The 19,823-nt window shown below is 42.8% G+C and overlaps 1 protein-coding gene across 2 annotated transcripts in view; it reads left to right on the plus strand.

Annotated features, from left to right (window-relative positions):
- The window catches only part of kat2b (K(lysine) acetyltransferase 2B), an 85,283-nt gene that overhangs the window by 30,262 nt on the left and 35,198 nt on the right, over positions 1-19,823 (plus strand). For both annotated transcript variants that reach the window (XM_068011930.1, XM_068011935.1), the window contains exons 5-6: positions 19-200; positions 14,131-14,322. In XM_068011930.1, the coding sequence (XP_067868031.1) occupies positions 19-200; positions 14,131-14,322 (374 nt within the window). The remainder of the gene's footprint in view (positions 1-18; positions 201-14,130; positions 14,323-19,823) is intronic.

A 19,823-nucleotide genomic window follows, 5' to 3' on the forward strand; every position in this document is an offset into this window, starting at 1 on the left:
TTTCTCTTTTTTATTTAGGGAGTTACTAACTTTGTACAGTACAAGTTTAGTCACCTTCCACCAAAGGAAAGGCAAACTATTTGTGAACTGTCCAAAATGTTTTTGAATCGAATCAACTACTGGCAGCTGGAAACTCCCTCACAACGGAGGCTTCGGTCACCAAATGATGATGGTGCTGGATACAAGGTTAATTACACAAGGTATTAGACAAAACATACACAAAGTATGAAGCCTCTGAGTGTTGTGAGACTTGGATGTAGGCCATGTTACAACTTTTAATTCTTTAAAAGCTCTCATGGCTTTTTTTGTTGCAGTTGTTCTTTGGTTACAACACAGTGACATATAATGTACACTATGCTATAAAAGTATAGTATGACATGGTATATTATGGGTGCGATTTGCTGAATGGGATAGGTTAATGATGACCCTGGAGACTATAGTTGAATTCATAGGTTACAAAAAGACATGAAGGGCTGAATATATCGCCTAACAATTCCTACTTTACCCAGTGAACCAAGACTGGGATTTCCTCGATGTTAATGCTGTGCAGGAAGTGAAACTACTTGGACTGAACAAATTGGGAGTGCAGTAGTGTTAGAACATATTGCTGTGGCTGCTTTGTGATACCACAGCTTTTCAATTAGTGAAGGCTGGGACATGGCCAATGTCAAATTGAACAGATGACTTTGGGACTGAGCACCAGAGATGCCAAACTTTAGTCCATCTGCTCTTTGAAAACCGAAGTCAGTAGGATGAAAATTCTCCATGGATTCAAATTCCTTATTGGATCATTAGCACCATTTGAACATGCGGGGACTGGATTACAATATGCCACTCTGAATGAGCACAAAGGGTTACCACTCCCCTAATATAAAGCTACTCACTGATCAAGAACGTCAGTCACATCATGCAGGCCAATGCTTGCCTCCTAGGCAGCAGCCATGATGCTTTCATTCCAACATAGTCCTTTGTTCATCCTTATTTGAAGGTGAAGACAGATTGCAAGAATGGCTGCTCAGAGACCAAAGTTACCCTCTTCTGCCAGGCTACAACACCTCAACACAAGCAATGGACCAAAGTGGAATGCAGGTCGAAAAAGGCTCATGCATTGCAGTACTGCTTTTTTCTGGGGAGTGTGCCTTGGAGCGCCAAAAGATGCAACCCTTCTTGTAGTTACCGTACACAGACACACTTCTACTTTAGCATAGATCAAACCGTACATTTGGTTCCTGTGCCATTACCATAGTCTCTGTTTTTGTGCCTCCAGATCATTCTGGCCCCCCATTTTTGTACCTATAATTTGCTATTTTCCCCCTGCCACAGGCCACTTAACATTAAGTGACATTTCCTTTTAAATGGTTGCTGCTGCCCTTTTAGTAGTACAGCAGAACAAAGAATCTTAGCTCTCATTCTGCATTCTCCCAGGGACAGCCCAATATATGACAGAAGTTCACAATGGGTTTATAATTAACTCAGACCTACACCTGAGTTTGGTGGAAATGGTGGTGGCCCATGTGTGTGGTTCCTACTGAGGGTGCATGTGAACTGGCAAATCCTTCCATGGTAAAGAAATAAGACAATCAAAGGATGAAGAACAGTATTTGGCCCATCAAAGTTCAGTCATTTATAGCCTCTACAACTTTGCCTCCTAGATTATTCGATATAGCTTTCAGAGTCATAGAGTTTTACAGCACATAAACAGGCCCTTCGGCCCAATGCGCCTGCGCCGACCATCAAGCACCCGTCCTAACTAATTCCATTTTCCAGCACTAAATTTACTTCTCACTAATTTCACATTTATGTCCTCTGGTCCTATTGCACACTTGAAATCATAAGTAGATGACGATACTGCCTTATAAGGAGCCTTGAAATAGTTTGGGCTGTCAGCCAAGCTGATATCCATCTGAGAGTCCTTAAAAAGATGGGACAGGTGCTATGCAAGCACCTCACTCGCATCTTTAATAGCTGTCTGGAGTTGGAGACTGTTCCCTTAGACTGGAGGGGTACCGACGTAGTCCCACTTTTTAAAAAAGATGATAATGCGGAACGGGATTTTGGCCCATTACCTCACTTTGGCAATAGGTAAGATGGGCAAAGGTCTAACTAGAGATTCCCTATATGACCACTTGGATAGAGAAGGCCATATTTGGGACACCAGAAGAAAAAGTTGTGTCTTACGAATTTGAAAACATTTTTTGAAGAAGTCACCAGGATGATGAATGTGGGTAACCTGGGAGATATTGTCTACCAAGACTTTCAGAAAGCATTTGATGAGTTACCTCTCAAGAGGCTTCTCTACTGGATAGAATCTAATGGGATTAGTGATAATCTGTTGCAGTTGGTTCAGAATAAGATTATTACCTGTAGGCAGAAGGTTGTTGTCAATGGATTGGATCTACTTGAAGACTGTTCATCAGTGGTGTTCCGCAGGGATTGGTTATGGGACCTTTGCTTTTTTTTTCATTAATTACCCAGATGTAAGTATTGGGGGAATGATCTGCAATTTGCAGATGACACCAGGATATGTGCAAGTGTTAGGACTGTTGAGAATGCTTGTTCTCAGTACGTTGGGGAATGAGCCTGTGTTTGAGAAATGACATTTAACTTAGAAAAGTGTATAGTAATGCTAAATATATATAGCCCTACAGGAAACAAAATTGAAACCAGTGATGACACTGAGATATGGATGTTATAGTCCATCATTCTGTAAAGCTTCATGACCATTGCAATGTGGTTATAGCCAAAGCAAACAGGGTTCTAAGGTGTTTTCACAGGACAGTTCACTACAAAGCAAAGCATACTGTTTTGGACTTGTATAATACCTTGTTGAGGCCACAGAGTAGCGGACTGCACGTGTTGGTGGATATTGAGGCTTTGGAAAAGGTGCAGAGGAGGACCACTGAATGAACTCCCAGTTTAAAACTTCTTAGCTACCCAGTTGGCTTAAAGAGCTAGGTCTGTATACTTTAGAGAAGGATAGACTTGAGAGCAATTTGATAGGAGTTTATAATAAAATGAAGGGACTATATTGTGTTTGTATGGACCAATTATTTCAACTGGATAAACTAGGAAGAACCAAGGGTTATGCTTATAAGTTATATAAGACCTAGGTTGGATGTTAGGTGTTTCTTCATTTCCCAGAGAATTCTTCTTCTTCTTCTTCTTTGGCCTCCTTGTCTCGGGAGACAATGGGTAAGCGCCTGGAGGTGGTCAGTGGTTTGTGAAGCAGCACCTGGAGTGGCTATAAAGGCCAATACTAGAGTGACAGGCTCTTCCACAGGTGCTGCAGAGAAATTTGTTTGTCGGGGCTGTTACACAGTTGGCTCTTCCCTTGCGCCTCTGTCTTTTTTCCTGCCAACTACTAAGTCTCTTCGACTCGCCACACTTTAGCCCCGTCTTTATGGCTGCCCGCCAGCTCTGGCGATCACTGGCAACTGACTCCCATGACTTGTGATCAGTGTTACAGGAATTCATGTCGCGTTTGCAGATGTCTTTAAAGCGGAGACATGGACGGCCGGTGGGTCTGATACCAGTGGCGAGCTCGCTGTACAATGTGTCCTTGGGGATCCTGCCATCTTCCAAGCGGCTCACATGGCCAAGCCATCTCAAACGCCGCTGACTTATTAGTGTGTATAAGCTGGGGATGTTGGCCGCCCTGAGGATTACTGTGTTGGAGATGCGGTCCTGCCACCTGATGCCAAGGATTCTCCGGAGGCAGCGAAGATGAAGACCTAGGTTGGATGTTAGGTGTTTCTTCATTTCCCAGAGAATAGTGGACTTGTGAAACAGGTGATTCACTGTATTTCTTCAGGAGGAACCAAAACCTGTTGGTGGGTGGGGCAGCGATCATCGTATAAGTAGGTACCCTGTAATATAAATTGGGTCAAACTCATCTGGACTTGTTTTGATCGCCTAAATTGATGAGAGATGAATTTTCTAGATTTTTGTCTCTCATTGCCTGGGGCATTTATCTGTTTTTTCGCCTCTGCCAGGAGAATACCTGTCTCCAGGTGGGTAGGAGTTTCTGTATCGTAATGTATAGGGTATCCCAACCATATGGAACAGGCTAGATAGACCAGTACGTCTTTTCCTGAATACCATTTTTGTATGTTCTCTTCTGAGAAAAGTGTGGACAGTGATGAATGGAGATTGAACATTTTTCTTAAGTTACCAATTGGATAGATATAGGGAATGAAGTTGATGTGCTGTATATAGATTTCAAAATGTGTTTGTTAAGATTTCTCACTGGAGGCTTGTTTGAAAAATTCAGGTAGATGGCATAAGAGGGAATGTAGCAGCATTGATGGAAACTTGGTTGACAAGAACGAATGAATAAAGGTAATTGGATATTGCTTAGATAGAGTAAGATTGGAAGCGATCACCTTGGGTTAGTGCTAGGTCCACTTTCATTCATGGTATATCTAAATAATTTGGACTTCTGTATAGTAAATGCAATCTGGAAATTTGATTATGCCACAAAGTAAGGCTTTGGCAAATATTGGGGATCACTGTAAAACACTTCAGGAAGGCATATGGTAGCAGGATGGGCAAACAGGTGACGGCTGCAGTTTAACGTGTAAGAGATTACATTTTAGGAGGGAAAGAAAAACAAGAAATGGGAGTGTACACAATGAAAAGATGTTGAAAGGTATGGATCAACAGAAACACCAAGGGGTTTAAATACCTAATTGCATGAAAGTGTTGAGTTCAGGTGCATAAGGCCATGACAAATGACCAGCAGTATTTTGGTTTTTATAAAAAGAGACTTAGTAAAGTAAAGAGGCTAGGATTAAATGTATACAAACCATTAATTGGGCCAAATAGAGTATTGTGGATGGTTTGGGTGTCCCATTATAGTAAGTCGTTAAAGTGATAGAGAGTTTACAGTGTAGCTTAACCAAGGATGAAGAGAAACAAAATACCATCAGAGAAGTTTGAGACATTGCTAGAGATTTTCAACATTCTGAATGATTTTGGTAGAGTCAATAGGGAAATATTATTTCCTCTGGCTGGTGAAACGTGACTGGGGTTCAATAATTTGTTACAGAACAAGTGCAGAGAGAAGCTAGGAACAATTTCTTCAGTGAAGGTTGTTGTTGTTGCATGGGTTGCTTTTCCACCGGGAGTGGCTGAGGCAGAGTTTATTTCTTTTCAGAGCAATATTTGAAATAGATCAGGTTACAGTGCTGTGGGGCGAACCTGAAGTAGAGGGGTTAGTTTTGGATTGCTTTAGTAAAGAAGCAGCATATAAGCAATGGATAGATGATTGGTTAACAGACAGGAAGCAACGAGTGGGCATAAAATGGGGCAGTTTCAAGTTGGCAGGCAATAAATAGTGGAGTGCTGTAAGGATCAGTGCTGGGGCCTCAGCTATTTACAATCTGTATTAATGACTTAGATAATAAGAGAGAGTAATGTATCTTAGTTTGCTGATGATGCAAAGGTAGGTGGAAAGATAAGCTGTGGGGAGAGGCTGCAGAGAGATATTGACAGGTTAAGTGAGTGGGCAACAAGATGGCAGATGGAGTATAATGTAGGAAAGTGTGAGGTTATGCATTTTGGTTGTAAGAATAGAAAAGCAGAATATTTTAAAAGGTGTGTAACTTGTAAGTGTCAATGTTCAAAGAGACTTGGGTGTGCTTATAGAAGGAACACAGAAAGTTAGCATGCAGATACAGCAAGCAATTAGGAAGGCAAATAGCATGTTGGCCTTTATTGCAAGGGGATTGGAGTACAAGAATAAGGATGTATTGCTACAGTTGTACAGGGTTTTGGTGAGGCCACAACTGGAATACTGTGTGCAGTTTTGGTCTCTACATTTAAGAAAGGATATACTTGCATTGGAGGCAGTGCAGCGAAGGTTCACGAGATTGTTCTCTGGGATGAGGGGGTTGTCCTATGATGAGAGGTTAAGTAAATTGGGCCTGTATTTTCTGGAGTTTAGAAGAATGAGATGTGATCTCATTGAAACATACAAGATTCTAAAGGAGCTGAATAGAGTAGACACAGAGATTATTTCTGCTGGTTGAGGAATCTAAAACACGGGGACGCAGTCTCAGGATAAGGGACGATCATTTAGGACTGAGATGAGAAATTACTTCACTCAAAGAGTTGTGAATCTTTGGAATTCTCCACCCCAGAGGTGTGGATGCTCCATCGTTGAATACATTAAAGGCTGGGATAGACAGAATTTTGGTCTCTCAGGGTATCAAGGGATATGGTGAGCGGGCGGGAAAGTGGAGTCGAATCCTAAGATCAGCCACGATCATATTGAATGGTACAGCAGGCTCAAAGGGCCATATGGTCTACTCCTGCTCCTATTTCTTGTGTTCTTGTGGGCTGAACATAAGAAATAGGAGCAAGGATAAGCCATACAGCCCCTCAGGCCTGCTACACTGTTCAATAAGATCGTGGCAGACTTCATACCTCAACTCTGCTTCACCACTCTATCTCCATATCCCTTGATTCCTCAGTGCCCCGAAATCTATCAGTCGGTTTTGAAGAGACTTAATGATGAGCATTTATAGTCCTCTGGTTTACAGAATTCCAAAGATTCACAACTTCATGAGTAAAGAAATTTCTCCTTAGTTCAGTCCTAAATGGCCAACATGTTATCCTGACACTATGACACCTAGTTCTAGACTCTCCAGCAACGGAAAACAGCCTCTCAGCATCTACCCTGTCTAGTCCTGTAAGAATTGTATGTTTCAATGGGATTATCTCATTCTTCCACACTCAAAACAATATAGGCCCATTCTACTCAATCTCTCCTCATAAGACAGCCCTCTCATCCCAGCAATCTATCAAGTGAACCTTTGTTGCACCCCCTCTAAAGTAAGTATATTCTTCCTTAGGTAAGGAGACCAAAATTGTACACAGTACAGCAGGTGTGGTCTCACCATAGCCCTCTATAATTGCAGCAATATTTCCTTACTCGTATACTTCAGCCTCCTTGCAATAAAGGCTAACATACCATTTGCCTTCCTAATTTCTTGCTATACCTGCATGAATGGACTCCTTTACTGTATAAACATCTGTAGTGTCGTCCTTACTTTACGAAGCATATTGAGCATATCAGTTATTATGAAGATATTATTATGCCTAGGGCACTAACCAGTAGATGGGGCTGCACACCTGGCTTGGCATCACCTATACCCTGTAAGGATTTATAAGCTATTCTTATATTTGCCTCCTCAAAAGTAAATGAATATAATTGTAACACTACTAGTTGCCTGTCACTTTCTTTTATTAAAATATTAGCTCGTCTTGTAAAGAAAACGTTATAACAGCAAGTTCATTATGCAGTAACCTTGTAGGTCAGCAAGGCATGGTTTAATGTCATTATGGCTGCTGCTGTACTATTTGAATGAACTATTCCTCTTGAGATAAAGGAATTTGTGATGTTATTTCTAGAAAGGGATCTTCCTCATAATTAAGCTATTTATGCTCGCCCTTCCATCCCCATAACTGCTTATCCTTTCACTAAGTAGAAAGATGATCTACTCTCAGATTGTCTACTTTGCATTTCTCTTTTAAGTCATGCATCTTTTACACTTCTCTCCAAGTGTAGGTTCTGTATTTACCACATAAGTTATCTGATATGCTTGCTTTCTCCACAGGAATGACACAGACTGCACCCTTTTTCCTACACCCATAGTCTCTTTACAGTGTCCCTTTGCCTTTTCATTATGGTCTGCAGAAGAATGAGACACTAATTAGACAAGTGTGAAGCAGTGCAAGACTGCACTTGCTGACACATAGTATGCTGACCTCTGTGTGTATTTCCAGGGTCAGCCTAACTGTAATATTATAGGTGAGAAATTGTATGATGCCACAAGACCTGTAGGCTGGGAAATCTAATTACTTTCTGAAATTTGCAAGTCAGTAAGCTGGTGTGAAAAACAATGTCTGAAAGGTGAGCAGGAGGCTATTGAGTGGCCTGTTTCTTAAGTAGGGGCTTAAAGGTTCTGTGAGAGGAAGTGAGACAGAGGAGTGGGTTTCTCTTGGCAGTGAAAGCCACAGATTGCCTTAAAGACTAGTATGTGTGAATGGGAAGACATAGTCATCAGCAAATGAAGCAGTGCACAAAAACATTTAAAAACCAGCAACAATCTTCTACTTAAGCAGTGTAGTAAGTGTGTATATGACAAAACCTACTCCTCACACTGCCTTCAAGAACTTCCAAACAATACCAAAAATATCCACGGGATGCCTTTTGTACCCAGCCTTCACCTGGAAGTGTTTCGTCACTCATATATTGTACATGCATTTAGCCCTTAAGAATATTGCCATCTGCTGTGGCTGAATGTTGCATCACACCTATTATGGGCTGCTTCCTGACACAGATATTATTTCATGTCTTCTTAACAATTGGAATATGCCACTTCTTTTACTCTGCAGGAGAAGACAGCCCATAACAGTTGAGTGAAAACAATTACAGGAGGAGGACTCCCTATCATTATACCTTAGACCCCATATGAGGAAGAAACTGTTGAAATGCTATGAAGGCAGGCCATGGAAGGTGATAGGATAGGAAATAGGAGGTTTGCTGCCATATTTGGGTTTGTTCTAAACTTCTTCCTTCTTATCCTATTCTTTAATTCAATTACAGCCTGCCATTATTCATGTAATTCAAACTAAAAGCTAAGGGAGGACTTTTATGGGGCCTACAAGAGTGGCTTTCGTGATGGGTGGAGTGACTTAATTACGCGGGAGGTGATATTTTGGATTCCCGATGGCAGGTTTAATTTTAGAGATTTAGTGAGCGGCATGTTTGTGGCAGGTCAGGGCTCACACCGTCCTTTGGTGGATTCCAAGTTTTCATACATTTGCATACCATGAATACTCATTGCCTTATAATTATTTGAATTTAAGTCCTACCTGCCAGATTCAGTCAGTGGCACACAGGAGTTTTGTGGCACCTGGTTCATGTTCATTTAAAGGTGACGTGCACCAGTCGGCTTTGTGCAGTTGTGTCCGGGATCACTGGTTTTCTTTCTTGAACTCTTTAGTGAAGAAGGGCAACATTGGAATGAATGTTTGGCTCCTGGCTCAGGACCAACAAGGGTGATGCTTTGGGGGTGATGGGGTGGTTCATAGGGTGGGGTATCGGGTGGCTGGAGGTGCAGAGGAGAGAATGGTCTAATGTTCGGGATGTGGATTTGGTGGTGCTGTTGGGAGGGGGTGGAGGGGTGTGGTTGGAGTGGATAATGTGTGTGAGGTTCAGGATGGGCCTAAAGGGAGAGGTGAGTACTGTCAACATTGGGGTCTTGTGGGGCGAAATCAGGGTGCTGTCTGGAGGAGGAAATAGTCATAGTCACGGGGGCAGTGGGATTCTGTAGGGGGGGGCGGTGCGGGGCAGGTCCAGAGTCAAGGCTGGGTATTGGATGGAATTGTAGGGAGGTGCACAGGATTGTGCGGCTACATTAAGGTGGATAACTGGAGGATTTAGGGTATATCTGGTGACGGGTGTAGGCACGGGGTAGAGATGGTATTTAAACGTCAATAATGATGCAGTCCAGGGTAACGGGGGAAGGATCAAGGGTCAAAGTATAATGTTGAGTAGGCCAAGGGTGATGGGGACAGGCTGGAAGGTGGCAGGAGGAGGGTGGAAGGTGGAGGAACCTGCCTCAAACCTTATGTTCACCATTTTTCCAAAAGAGACAAAAATCACGTGGGCACTGCAGGAATGTAAATCGAAGCAAGAGGAGGCTAATGTTGGGTGGGTGGAGTTGTGGATGTGCACAGTGGTAGGCACATACAACCTATCTGTTTATGAGTTCAATGGTTGCACGTCGTGTGCAGACAAGTTTTAAGTTTAATGCTAGTCTCATTCAAATAGTTACAAAGTTTCAATGACATGGGTCTCATACACCTAATGTTCGTGCTACCTTGGGAACAAGAGCAGAGGTTGCAACTGAGGAGCGGTGTTGCCGCTTAGCGGCTGATGCCGCAGGCAGCAACAGAGTGGGAAGCTGCTCAGAATGAAACCCTTCAGGGAAGGCATCAAAGAGGACGTGCACTGGCACGTCAGCACATCCTCAGTATAAGGACCGAGTTACCTTCAGATGTCGGAGAGGCAATGCCCGATATGTATGAGGATGTCACATGAAATGGTCACTGAAATTTGTGGGATCATTCAGCAGGACCTGCAACCACGTGTTTTTGGTGGAAACCCTATGCCAGTTGCCCTCAAGGTGATATGCGGCACTTAATTTTTTTGCAAGTGGTGCTTTCCAGGGCTCAACGGATGACATGTGGCATCTCATAGCCTGCCGCTCACATATGCATAAAAGAGGTCCAATGCCATTGTGCCAGTGATTTCATCCATTTCCCAGTACATGAGGACAGCCAGGCAGCAAGGTCAGCAGCCTTTGGCACCACCGCTCGTTTCCCAAGAGTGCAAGGGGTGATCGACTGCACCTATGTAACCATTAGAGCTCCTTGGGACCAGCCAGCTGCATTTGTCAATTGCAAAGGCTTTCATTCACTGGTTGCAAACTAGTTGAATGTTCACAGTCACAAAATCATCCTGGTCTGTGCTTGTTTCCCAGGGAGCTGTCACGATGCATACATTTTGCAAAACTCACAACTAACTGGAATTTTTGAAGCACCAGCCTGAGCTGACAGCTGGATCCTGGGTGACAAAGGTTTCCCGTTTGGTCATGGTTGATGAAACCAATGAGGCATTCCCATAGCGCAGCTGAAGAGCGATACAATGCAGCGTACACCTCCACCAGAGCCATCATCGAATACACCATTAGCTTGATGAAAATGCACTTCCGCTGCATTGACCGGTCTGGAGGGGCTCTTCAGTCCACACCACAGTGGGTATCATGAATAGTCATAGTCTGCTGTGCACTACACAACCTGGCAATACAATGTGGATATATTTTGTAGGAGGTGGAGGAACAGGAGGAGCACCACTCCTTCTCTGAGGTGGATGATTTGTATCAGCCTGAGGAGGAGCCCATTAATGTGAATGAGCCTTTACTGGATGCCAGGGCCATGGAGAGACATGCAGGGAAAACCTTATATTTGGACGTTTCAGCTAAGGGTGAGGCACCTGCAGGATTACAGTTCCAACACAAAAACTACATTGGCTTCCTGGGATGTTCACCGATCCCTGTCAGCCTAACCAGTGCTCCAATTTAAAAGCAGGCGTCCTCTGCCATCTACAATTGCACATGGAGTGGAGCTGTGCTGAATGCACTGGCTGTTGAACACTGAATTCGAAAACACCTGTGGCACACTTGAACATATGTCTAGCATCCAGCCATCAATCAGAATCAGCTACATTATAATAGCACTTTGAGTGAACCTACACCTTCTAATGTCTTCGAGTTATAACTGAACTCTGACAAACTCCTTTGCAAGGCATATAAGGGAGGGCTTGCTGAACCTACATATGAAAGCATGTCATTACAACTCAATATTACAAAACTGCAAGCTACGACTGCAGCGATTCAAGGAGGTGGCTCACCACCACCTGCCCAAGGGCAATTAGGGATGGGCAATAAATGCTGTCCTAGCCAACGACACCCACATCCCGTGAAAGAGTTCAAAAAAAAATTGACAGGCTTGGGAATTTTCTGAAGAACTATAAGGCAAGGTTTCCTGATCTCATTTGTGTCATTAGGTCTGCCATTCTGGCTATCCAGTGGCCATGGGGACAGGGTGGGTGGGGGGGGTGGGGGGGATACAATAATCAGTAATTGGGGCATGACTAGCACAAATTAGGATGCTGTTTCTTAGGATGTCAGCACATCTGAACCATCCTGCAAGCGCCACCAACCCCCCCCCCTCCCCCCCCTCCCAGCCGAATACCTGCACAAGTGTCAGCAAACACTTGGGTGCAGGCTGCTCATATAGTACAGTAGTATAGTGTTTATGTTGTTGAACTAGTAATGCAGAAGCCTGGACTATTATTACAGACAACATTGACTTTAAATCCCACCATAACTGAATTCAAATGCTCATACTATGTTAAAAATCTGAAAATAAATAGCTAGACCGTGAAGCTGTCGGATTGTTGTAAAAATTCAACTAGCATCTTTTAGGGAAGAAAACCTGCCATCCTTACTTGGTCTAGCCTGGGTTTGACTCCAGTCTCTCACCAATATGGTAAATGTTTAAGTGTCCTCTGAAGTGGCCCAGCAAGCCATTCAGTCATATCAAAAAACTACTAAAAGGCCAACCAGGGCTAGCCAATAATTGCTGGCAACACCCTCATCCCAAGAATTGAAATAAATTTGTTAGTTGAAGTGTCACAGCATGCAGCTGGTGCACCTCAGAACTTAGCTGAAGGGATGTAAGGGCTACCTCAATTCCAAGAGTCTCCCATACACACAAAATAGCCAACCAACTCACATACTACTGCCACTGAGGTAGTACCAAACTAGGCTTAAGAGTAAATATACCACATACTGTCACCAAGAGGAAGTGAAAAGTGGACACACAATATGTTCAGCTGTATTGGCCTAAATCTATCCATGTATTTGAAGTACTGCTTCAACATGCAAATAGTATGCTTGATGATTACTGTGATCCATGCCAGCACTTTATTATACTGTGTGCACAGCTGGTGCCTGAGAGACTGCAAATTCGCCATCAGCTAGGATCCACCCTGAAATTTGTTTTTGTGTATCAAATATTGAACAGATGACAGGTTCCTTTAAAATTCTGACAGCTGCCTGGGAAGTGAGCATTAACTTGCATAATCCAGTGTTATGGTTGCAAATGAGCAGAACAGAGAGTGGAATCCTTTTTGATCTGTTTATGCAGTAGTATTGTGCTAGGGATTGGGAGGGCCACATGGGTACAATCTGTAACCTCTGGACCTTTTAGGATTCTTGCCACTTGAGATGATGTCTTGGTCCTATCATGCTGTTATTAGTTGTTTGTGGTGAAAGAGATGAACTTTCTCACTCAAGCAAACAAAACATTGGTCGCTTGCTTTACACATTTACGCATTTTGGACAGCTGATTGACTTGTTACCAATGTCTGCATTGTAAGCCTGAAATGATCCCTAAAGATAAGGGCTGTGGAGGAGCTTGACTGTGGGTATGGTTGGAGGAACATAACTCTGTCATGGTGTTGTTCGTAAATTACAACCTCTGCTCTTCTTGGACAAATGGCGGCATGTCCAGCTCTGCCCTTGGATTCTGGTCTGGGGGTAGCAGTGGTTAAATGTCTTCCCTTCATTCGTCCTCTTTCTATTCCTCCAAAAAGTACAGTTAAAAGTGATTCCCTTGGGGGAAGACGTTGTGGGATGACTGCAACTGTTGAAGAAAAAAAGGCAGCCAGCCCAGCAATTTGGAATATTCAGGCTCAAAAGGAGATGTCTGAGAGGGGATCTTACTGCGGTGTGTAAGATAGTTAAGGGATTCGAAAAGGAAAATCCAAAATGTTGGTTTAAATTGCGAGCTTCGGACAAAGGACATAAATTCAAACTAATAACAGGTAAATTCAGGATTAATACAAGGAAATTATTCTTCAAATAAAGAATGATGAATCTATGGAATAGAGCAGTTGAGGCAAAAACCCTAAAATCTTATGAAAAACAATTAAGGTACAGAAAAGGGGGAATTCTCTCTGGAGGGATAAATTAGGATGGGCCAATTGGTCTTTCTCAACCACAACTATTAACTGATCCTATAATTTACTACAACAGCTCTTAAAAGCTTTAGTGATAACAGGAATAGAACAATAGAATGGCCCAGAAATGAACTTCGTATACAGCAGAGTCCCTAGCAACCATGGAAGCTCATTCTATATGAGCTGTAGATTGCTTTCAGAAGGGAGATTCCTGCCCCCAATAAATTACTTAGATAGAATATATTGCACAGAAACATGCCTTCGGCCCAAACAGTCCATGCCGTTGTTTATGCTCCACTTGAGCCATTTCAGCACCAGAAATGCACAAAGTAGGTTGAGACCCAGAGTCATTAGCAATTTATAAATCAACCATATTGAATTCTAATACTGGTTCAGCTATATAACTACTTTACCAAGAACAGTTATGCTTGGACCATATTATGCTTTAACTATTTGTACAGTGGGAAAATGAGAATTGTATCTTTATTACATACTTACCTGAGCTCAATTATAAGTCTCTTAATGTTTTTCAGATGGCTGTGTTACTGTAATGTCCCTCAGTTCTGCGACAGTCTCCCGCGGCATGAAACCACCCAGGTTTTTGGCAGGACATTGCTTCGCTCTGTTTTTACTGTCATGCGGCGCCAGTTACTGGAGAAGTCCAGGCAGGAGAAAGATAAGCTACCTTTAGAAAAACAAACATTGATCCTTACCCATTTTCCAAAGTAAGTACTGATCTTAAAGCTTGTACGGTCTCATTCCTTGAATGTTCTTCCATCATGTTGTTTTATGCTGCCTGTCAGTGTTTGAATTAGAATTGATATTAAAGCTCTTGTTAAACAAATTGTTTCATTTAAATGTTTCCATTAAGAAAATTTGTCATGTTAGCTTGGATGTAAGGGAAGTCTTTACATCACTGATTTAGATTTTTATAAATATAAAAGGTAGAGAAAGAATTTGCATTTATAGCGTACCATTCAATGACCTCAGGATGTCCCAAAACAATGAAGTAGTTTTGAAATGAAGTTATTGTTGTAAAGTAGGGCGGGGAAAGAAATGAAATAATATGGCCCCAAAGTTTCCAGACCTGGGAGGATTTAAATAAAACCTAAATTTGTCAGGGAGGTAGGATTTGGGGCAGAACTCATTTCTGCAAAGAAATTCCAATCATTGAGGAGGCTGTACCCATTTTACTCCACTCAAAGATGTAAGATTAGCAGGATAACAACTCCCAACCAGAAAGTTCACCAGTTCCACCTTTGCTAGGACCAAGAGAAAGTACACCTGCAGGAAAACAGGTGAACTTAATTAACCACTAGCGGCAGTTGACACCGAAGCGATCAAATGCCATTAGAAATGTGGCATTGAGCATTTCCGGCTACATAAAAGTTGTATAGGGAGGGAATTCCAGAGCATTGGGCCTTGCTGAAACCTGTAGCCAGGGATGGGTGAATGAATGGTGAGTGGGCAATATAAGCCTAGAGGAGGTTACAGAAATAGGGAGGGGTGACTCCAAGAAAATATTTAAACACAAGGATCAGGATTTTAAATTTGAGGACCAGGTGTTAGGAGTGATGGCACATTGCAAGATATGATATTGGGGGAGAGGTTTTGGATGAACTGAGGTTTATAGGAGGTGGGGATAAAGAATGGGAACTGGTCCAGAGAGCATTGCATCTGGAGGTGACAAAGGCACCTGGATTTAGGTATGGGGAGCATCATTTCAAATTTTGCAGATGACACAAAGCTTGGAAATGTAGTAAACAGTGAGAAGGATAGTAACAAACTTCAGGAGGACAGACTATTGAAATGAGCAGTCATTGGCAAATGAAATTTAATGCAGAGAAATATGAAGTTATGCATTTTGGTAGGAGAAATGACAAGAGGCAGTATAAACTAAATATTTTTAAATGGGGTGCAGGAACAGAGAGAGCAGGGGCTCACATACAACAATTTTTTAAAGGTGGCAGGACACGTTAGTAAAGCTGTTAAAAAGACTTATAGGATCCTTGGCTTTATACATAGAGGCATAGGGTACAAAAGCACAGCATTTATAAATAACTGGTTAGATCTCAGCTGGCATATTGTGTCCAATTCTGTAAGAAAGGATAAAACTGCATTAGAAGCAGTTCAGAGAGGTTCACTTACTGATTCCTGGAATTAAAGTGTTATCTTATGAGGAAAGTTTGAACAGGTTGGGCCTATATCCATTGGAGTTTAGAAGAATGAGAGGTGATCTTATTGAAATATATGAAATCTTGAGGGGACTTGACAGAGTGGATGCTGGAGGGATGTTTCCACTTATGGGCAAGACTATAACTAAGGGACACAGTTTAAAAATAAGGGGTTTCCCATTTAAGACGGAGATGAGGAGAATTTTTTTCTCTCAGAGGGTAGTTAGTCTGTGGGATTCGCTTCCTCAGAAAGCAGTAGAGGCTGGATCATTGAATATATTCAAGGCTGAGTTACATAGATTTTTGATAGACAAGGGAGTCAAGTGTTATGGGGGGTAAACAAGAAAGTGGAGTTGAGACCACATTCAGATCAGCCATGATCTTATCAAATGGTGAAGCAGGCTCGAGGGGCCAAATGCCCTACTGCTCCTCCTAATTCCAGGGAACCCTGGATGTCAAAGGACATAGAGGATTGGATAAGGTAAAAAAAAAGGAGGCTTATGGCAGATTCAGAGCGCTGAAAACAGTGGAGGCCCTAGAGGAGTATGGAAAGTGTAGGGGGGATATTTAAAAAAGTAATTAGGAGAGTGAAGAGGGGACATGAAAAAACACTGGCGGGCAAGATAAAGGAAAATCCCAAGGCGTTTTATAAGTGTATTAAGGGCAAGAGGAAAACCAGGGAAACAGTAGGGCCCATTAGGGACCAAAGTGGCAATCTGTGTGTGGAGCCGGAGGAGATAGGTGAGGTTTTAAATGATTTCTTTTCACCTGTGTTCACTATGGAGAAGGACGATGAAGGTATAGAGATCAGGGAGGGGGATTGTGATGTACTTGAACAAATTAGCATTGAAAGGGCGGAAGTATTAGCTGTTTTAGCGGGCTTAAAAGTGGATAAATCCCCAGGCCCAGAAGAGATGTATCCCAGGCTGTTATGTGAGGCAAGGGTGGAGATAGCAGGGGCTCTGACACAAATTTTCAAATCCTCTCTGGTCACTGGAGAGCTGCTAGAGGACTGGAGGACAGCAAAATTGGTACCATTATTCAAGAACGGTAGCAGGGATAAACCAGGTAATTACAGGTCAGTGAGTCTAACATCAGTGGTAGGGAAACTATTGGAAAAATTCAGAGGGACAGGATTAATCTCCACTTGGAGAGGCAGGGATTAATCAAGGATAGTCAGCATAGCTTTATCGGGGGAGATCGTGTCTAACAAACTTGATTGATTTTTCAAGGAGGTGACTAGATGTGTAGATGAGGGTAAAGCAGTTGATGTAGTCTACATGGACTTCAGTAAGGCTTTTGATAAGGTGCCGCATGAGAGATTGTTTAAGAAGGTAAGAGCCCATGGGATCCAGGGCAATTTGGCAAATTGGATCCAAAATTGGCTTAGTAGCAGGAGGCAGAGGTTTATGGTCGAGGGTTGTTTTTGCGAGTGGAAGCCTGTGACCAGCGGTGTACCGCAGGGTTTGGTGTGGGACCCTTGCTGTTTGTAGTGTACATTAATGATTTAGACGTGAATATAGGAGGTATGATCAGTAAGTTCCCAGATGACACAAAAATTGGTGGTGTCTTAAATAGTGAGGGGGAAAGCCTCAGATTACAGGACGATATAGATGGGCTGGTAAGATGGGCAGAGTAGTGGCAAATGGAATTTAATCCTGAGAAGTGTGAGGTGATACATTTTGGGAGGACTAACAAGGCAAGGGAATATACAATGGATGGTAGGACCGTAGGAAGTACAAAGGGTCAGAGGGACCTTGGTGTACATAGATCATAGGGACCATAGATCACTGAAGGCAGCAGCACAGATATTTATTTATTTTTATTTATTTAGAGATACAGCACTGAAACAGACCCTTCGGCCCACCGAGTCTGTGCCGACCAACAACACTACAGTAATCCCATATTCCCTCCCTACACTAGGGGCAATTTACAACAGCCAATTTACCTATCACCTGCAAGTCTTTGGATGTGGGAGGAAACCGGAGCACCCGGCGAAAACCCACGCAGACACAGGGAGAACTTGCAAACTCCGCACAGGCAGTACCCAGAATCGAACCTGGGTCCCTGGAGCTGTGAGGCTGCAGTGCTAACCACTGCGCCACTGTGCCGCCCATATGCTAGATAAGGTGGCTAGGAAGGCATTTGGAATACTTGTCTTTATTAGCCAAGGCATAGAATATAAGGGCAGGGAGGTTATAATGGAGCTGTATAAAATGCTAGTTAGGCCACAGCTGGAGTACTGTGTACAGTTCTGGGCACCACACTAAAGGAAGGATGTGATTGCACTGGAGAGGATGCAGAGGATATTCACCAGGATGTTGCCTGGGCTGGAGCATTTCAGCTGTGAGGAGAGACTGGATAGACTATTGTTGTTTTCCTTAGAGCAGAGAAGGCTGAGGGGGGACCTGATTGAGGTATACAAAATTATGAGGGGCATTGATAGGATAGACAGGAAGAAACTTTTTCCCTTAGCGGCGGGGTCAATAACCAGGGGACATAGATTTAAGGTAAGGGGGCAGGAGGTTTAGAGTGGATTTGAGGAAAATAATTTTTACCCTGAGAGTGGTTGCAATCTGGAACACACTGCCTGAAGGGGTGGTAGAGGTAGGAACCCTCATAACATTTAAGAAATATTTAGATAAGCACTTGAAACGCTATAGCATACAAGGCTACAGACCAAGTGCTGGAAAATGGGATTAGAATAGATAGGTGCTTGATGGCCAGCACAGACATGATGGGCCGAAGGGCCTGTTTCTGTGCTGTATAACTCTATGACAGTATGACTCTAATTCGTATGTTTGTATGTATCACACTTTAGAAAGGTGTCAAAGCCTTGGAGAGGGTGCAAAGGAGATTTACTATAATGGTATCAAGAATGAAGGGTTTCAGTTAACTGGAAAGACTGGAGAAAAGGTTAAGAGGTGATTTAATAGACATGTTCAAAATTATGAGGAGTTTTGATGGAGTAGATAGGGAGGAATTGCTTCTCCTAGCATGAGGGATGGTAACCAGAGGACACAGATTTAAAATAATTAACAAACAAGCCAGGGGGAAGTGTGGAGATTTTTTTTTTACACAGCCTGTTATAATCTGGAATACATTGCCTTAAAGGATGGTGGAAGCAGATACAACTCCACACTTCCCCCTGGCTTGTTTGTTAATTATTTTAAATCTGTGTCCTCTGGTTACCATCCCTCATGCTAGGAGAAGCAATTCCTCCCTATCTACTCCATCAAAACAACAAATATAACTTCCAAAAGGGAATTAGATAAATATTTGAACAGGAAAAAATTGCAGGTCTATGGAGAAATAGCAGGGTAGTGGGACTAATTGATCGCCCTTTCAGAGAGCCAGCACAGGCACAATAGCCCAAATAGCCTCCTTCTGTGCTGTATGATTCTATGAATGTTTGAGAAGCTGATTAACTGAGCTGGGGCAAAACCAGTGATGTTAGGGAGGTGGAAGTAAAGCAGTATTTGTGATTGAGAAGATACAGATCGGAAGTTCAGCTTGGGGTTGAATAGAACCTGTGGTTGTGAAAATTCTGGTTCAGCTTGAAAGAGTGGCAGGAAGTCTGTGGCAGTGAGCTTCTGGTGGGGATGGAAGACAATCGTTCAACCTTCCTAGGTTGAGGAAATGCTGGTTTATTGATGACTGAACGTAGACAAACTGTCTGACTGTACAGAGTCAGTAGTGGTGCTCTGAGAGGTGGTGGAGAGGGAGATCTAGGTGCCGTTGCTGTACATGTGGAAGCCAACCCCATGTCTGCAGATGACGTTTTAAGACACAGCCTGTAAAACGGGGAAGAGGGTGAGACCAAGCATAAATTCCTGGAGAATTCTGGAGTTAATAGGATGAGAAGAGGAGTCATTGCTGATGATGCTCTGGTTATGATTGGAATCAAGTGAGAGAAATCCCACCATGCTGGACAATGGAGGAGAGGTGCTACAGAAAGATGACTCAGTTCCTGGGATTTGGGACAAGGTTAGTATCAGGCATTCTAGCACTAAAGTCCCACTTTCCAGGTGTTTTTTCCCCTATATATTTAA

This window comes from Heterodontus francisci, chromosome 2, assembly GCF_036365525.1.
Source record: "Heterodontus francisci isolate sHetFra1 chromosome 2, sHetFra1.hap1, whole genome shotgun sequence".
In the NCBI taxonomy this organism is placed as follows: Eukaryota; Metazoa; Chordata; class Chondrichthyes; order Heterodontiformes; family Heterodontidae; genus Heterodontus; species Heterodontus francisci.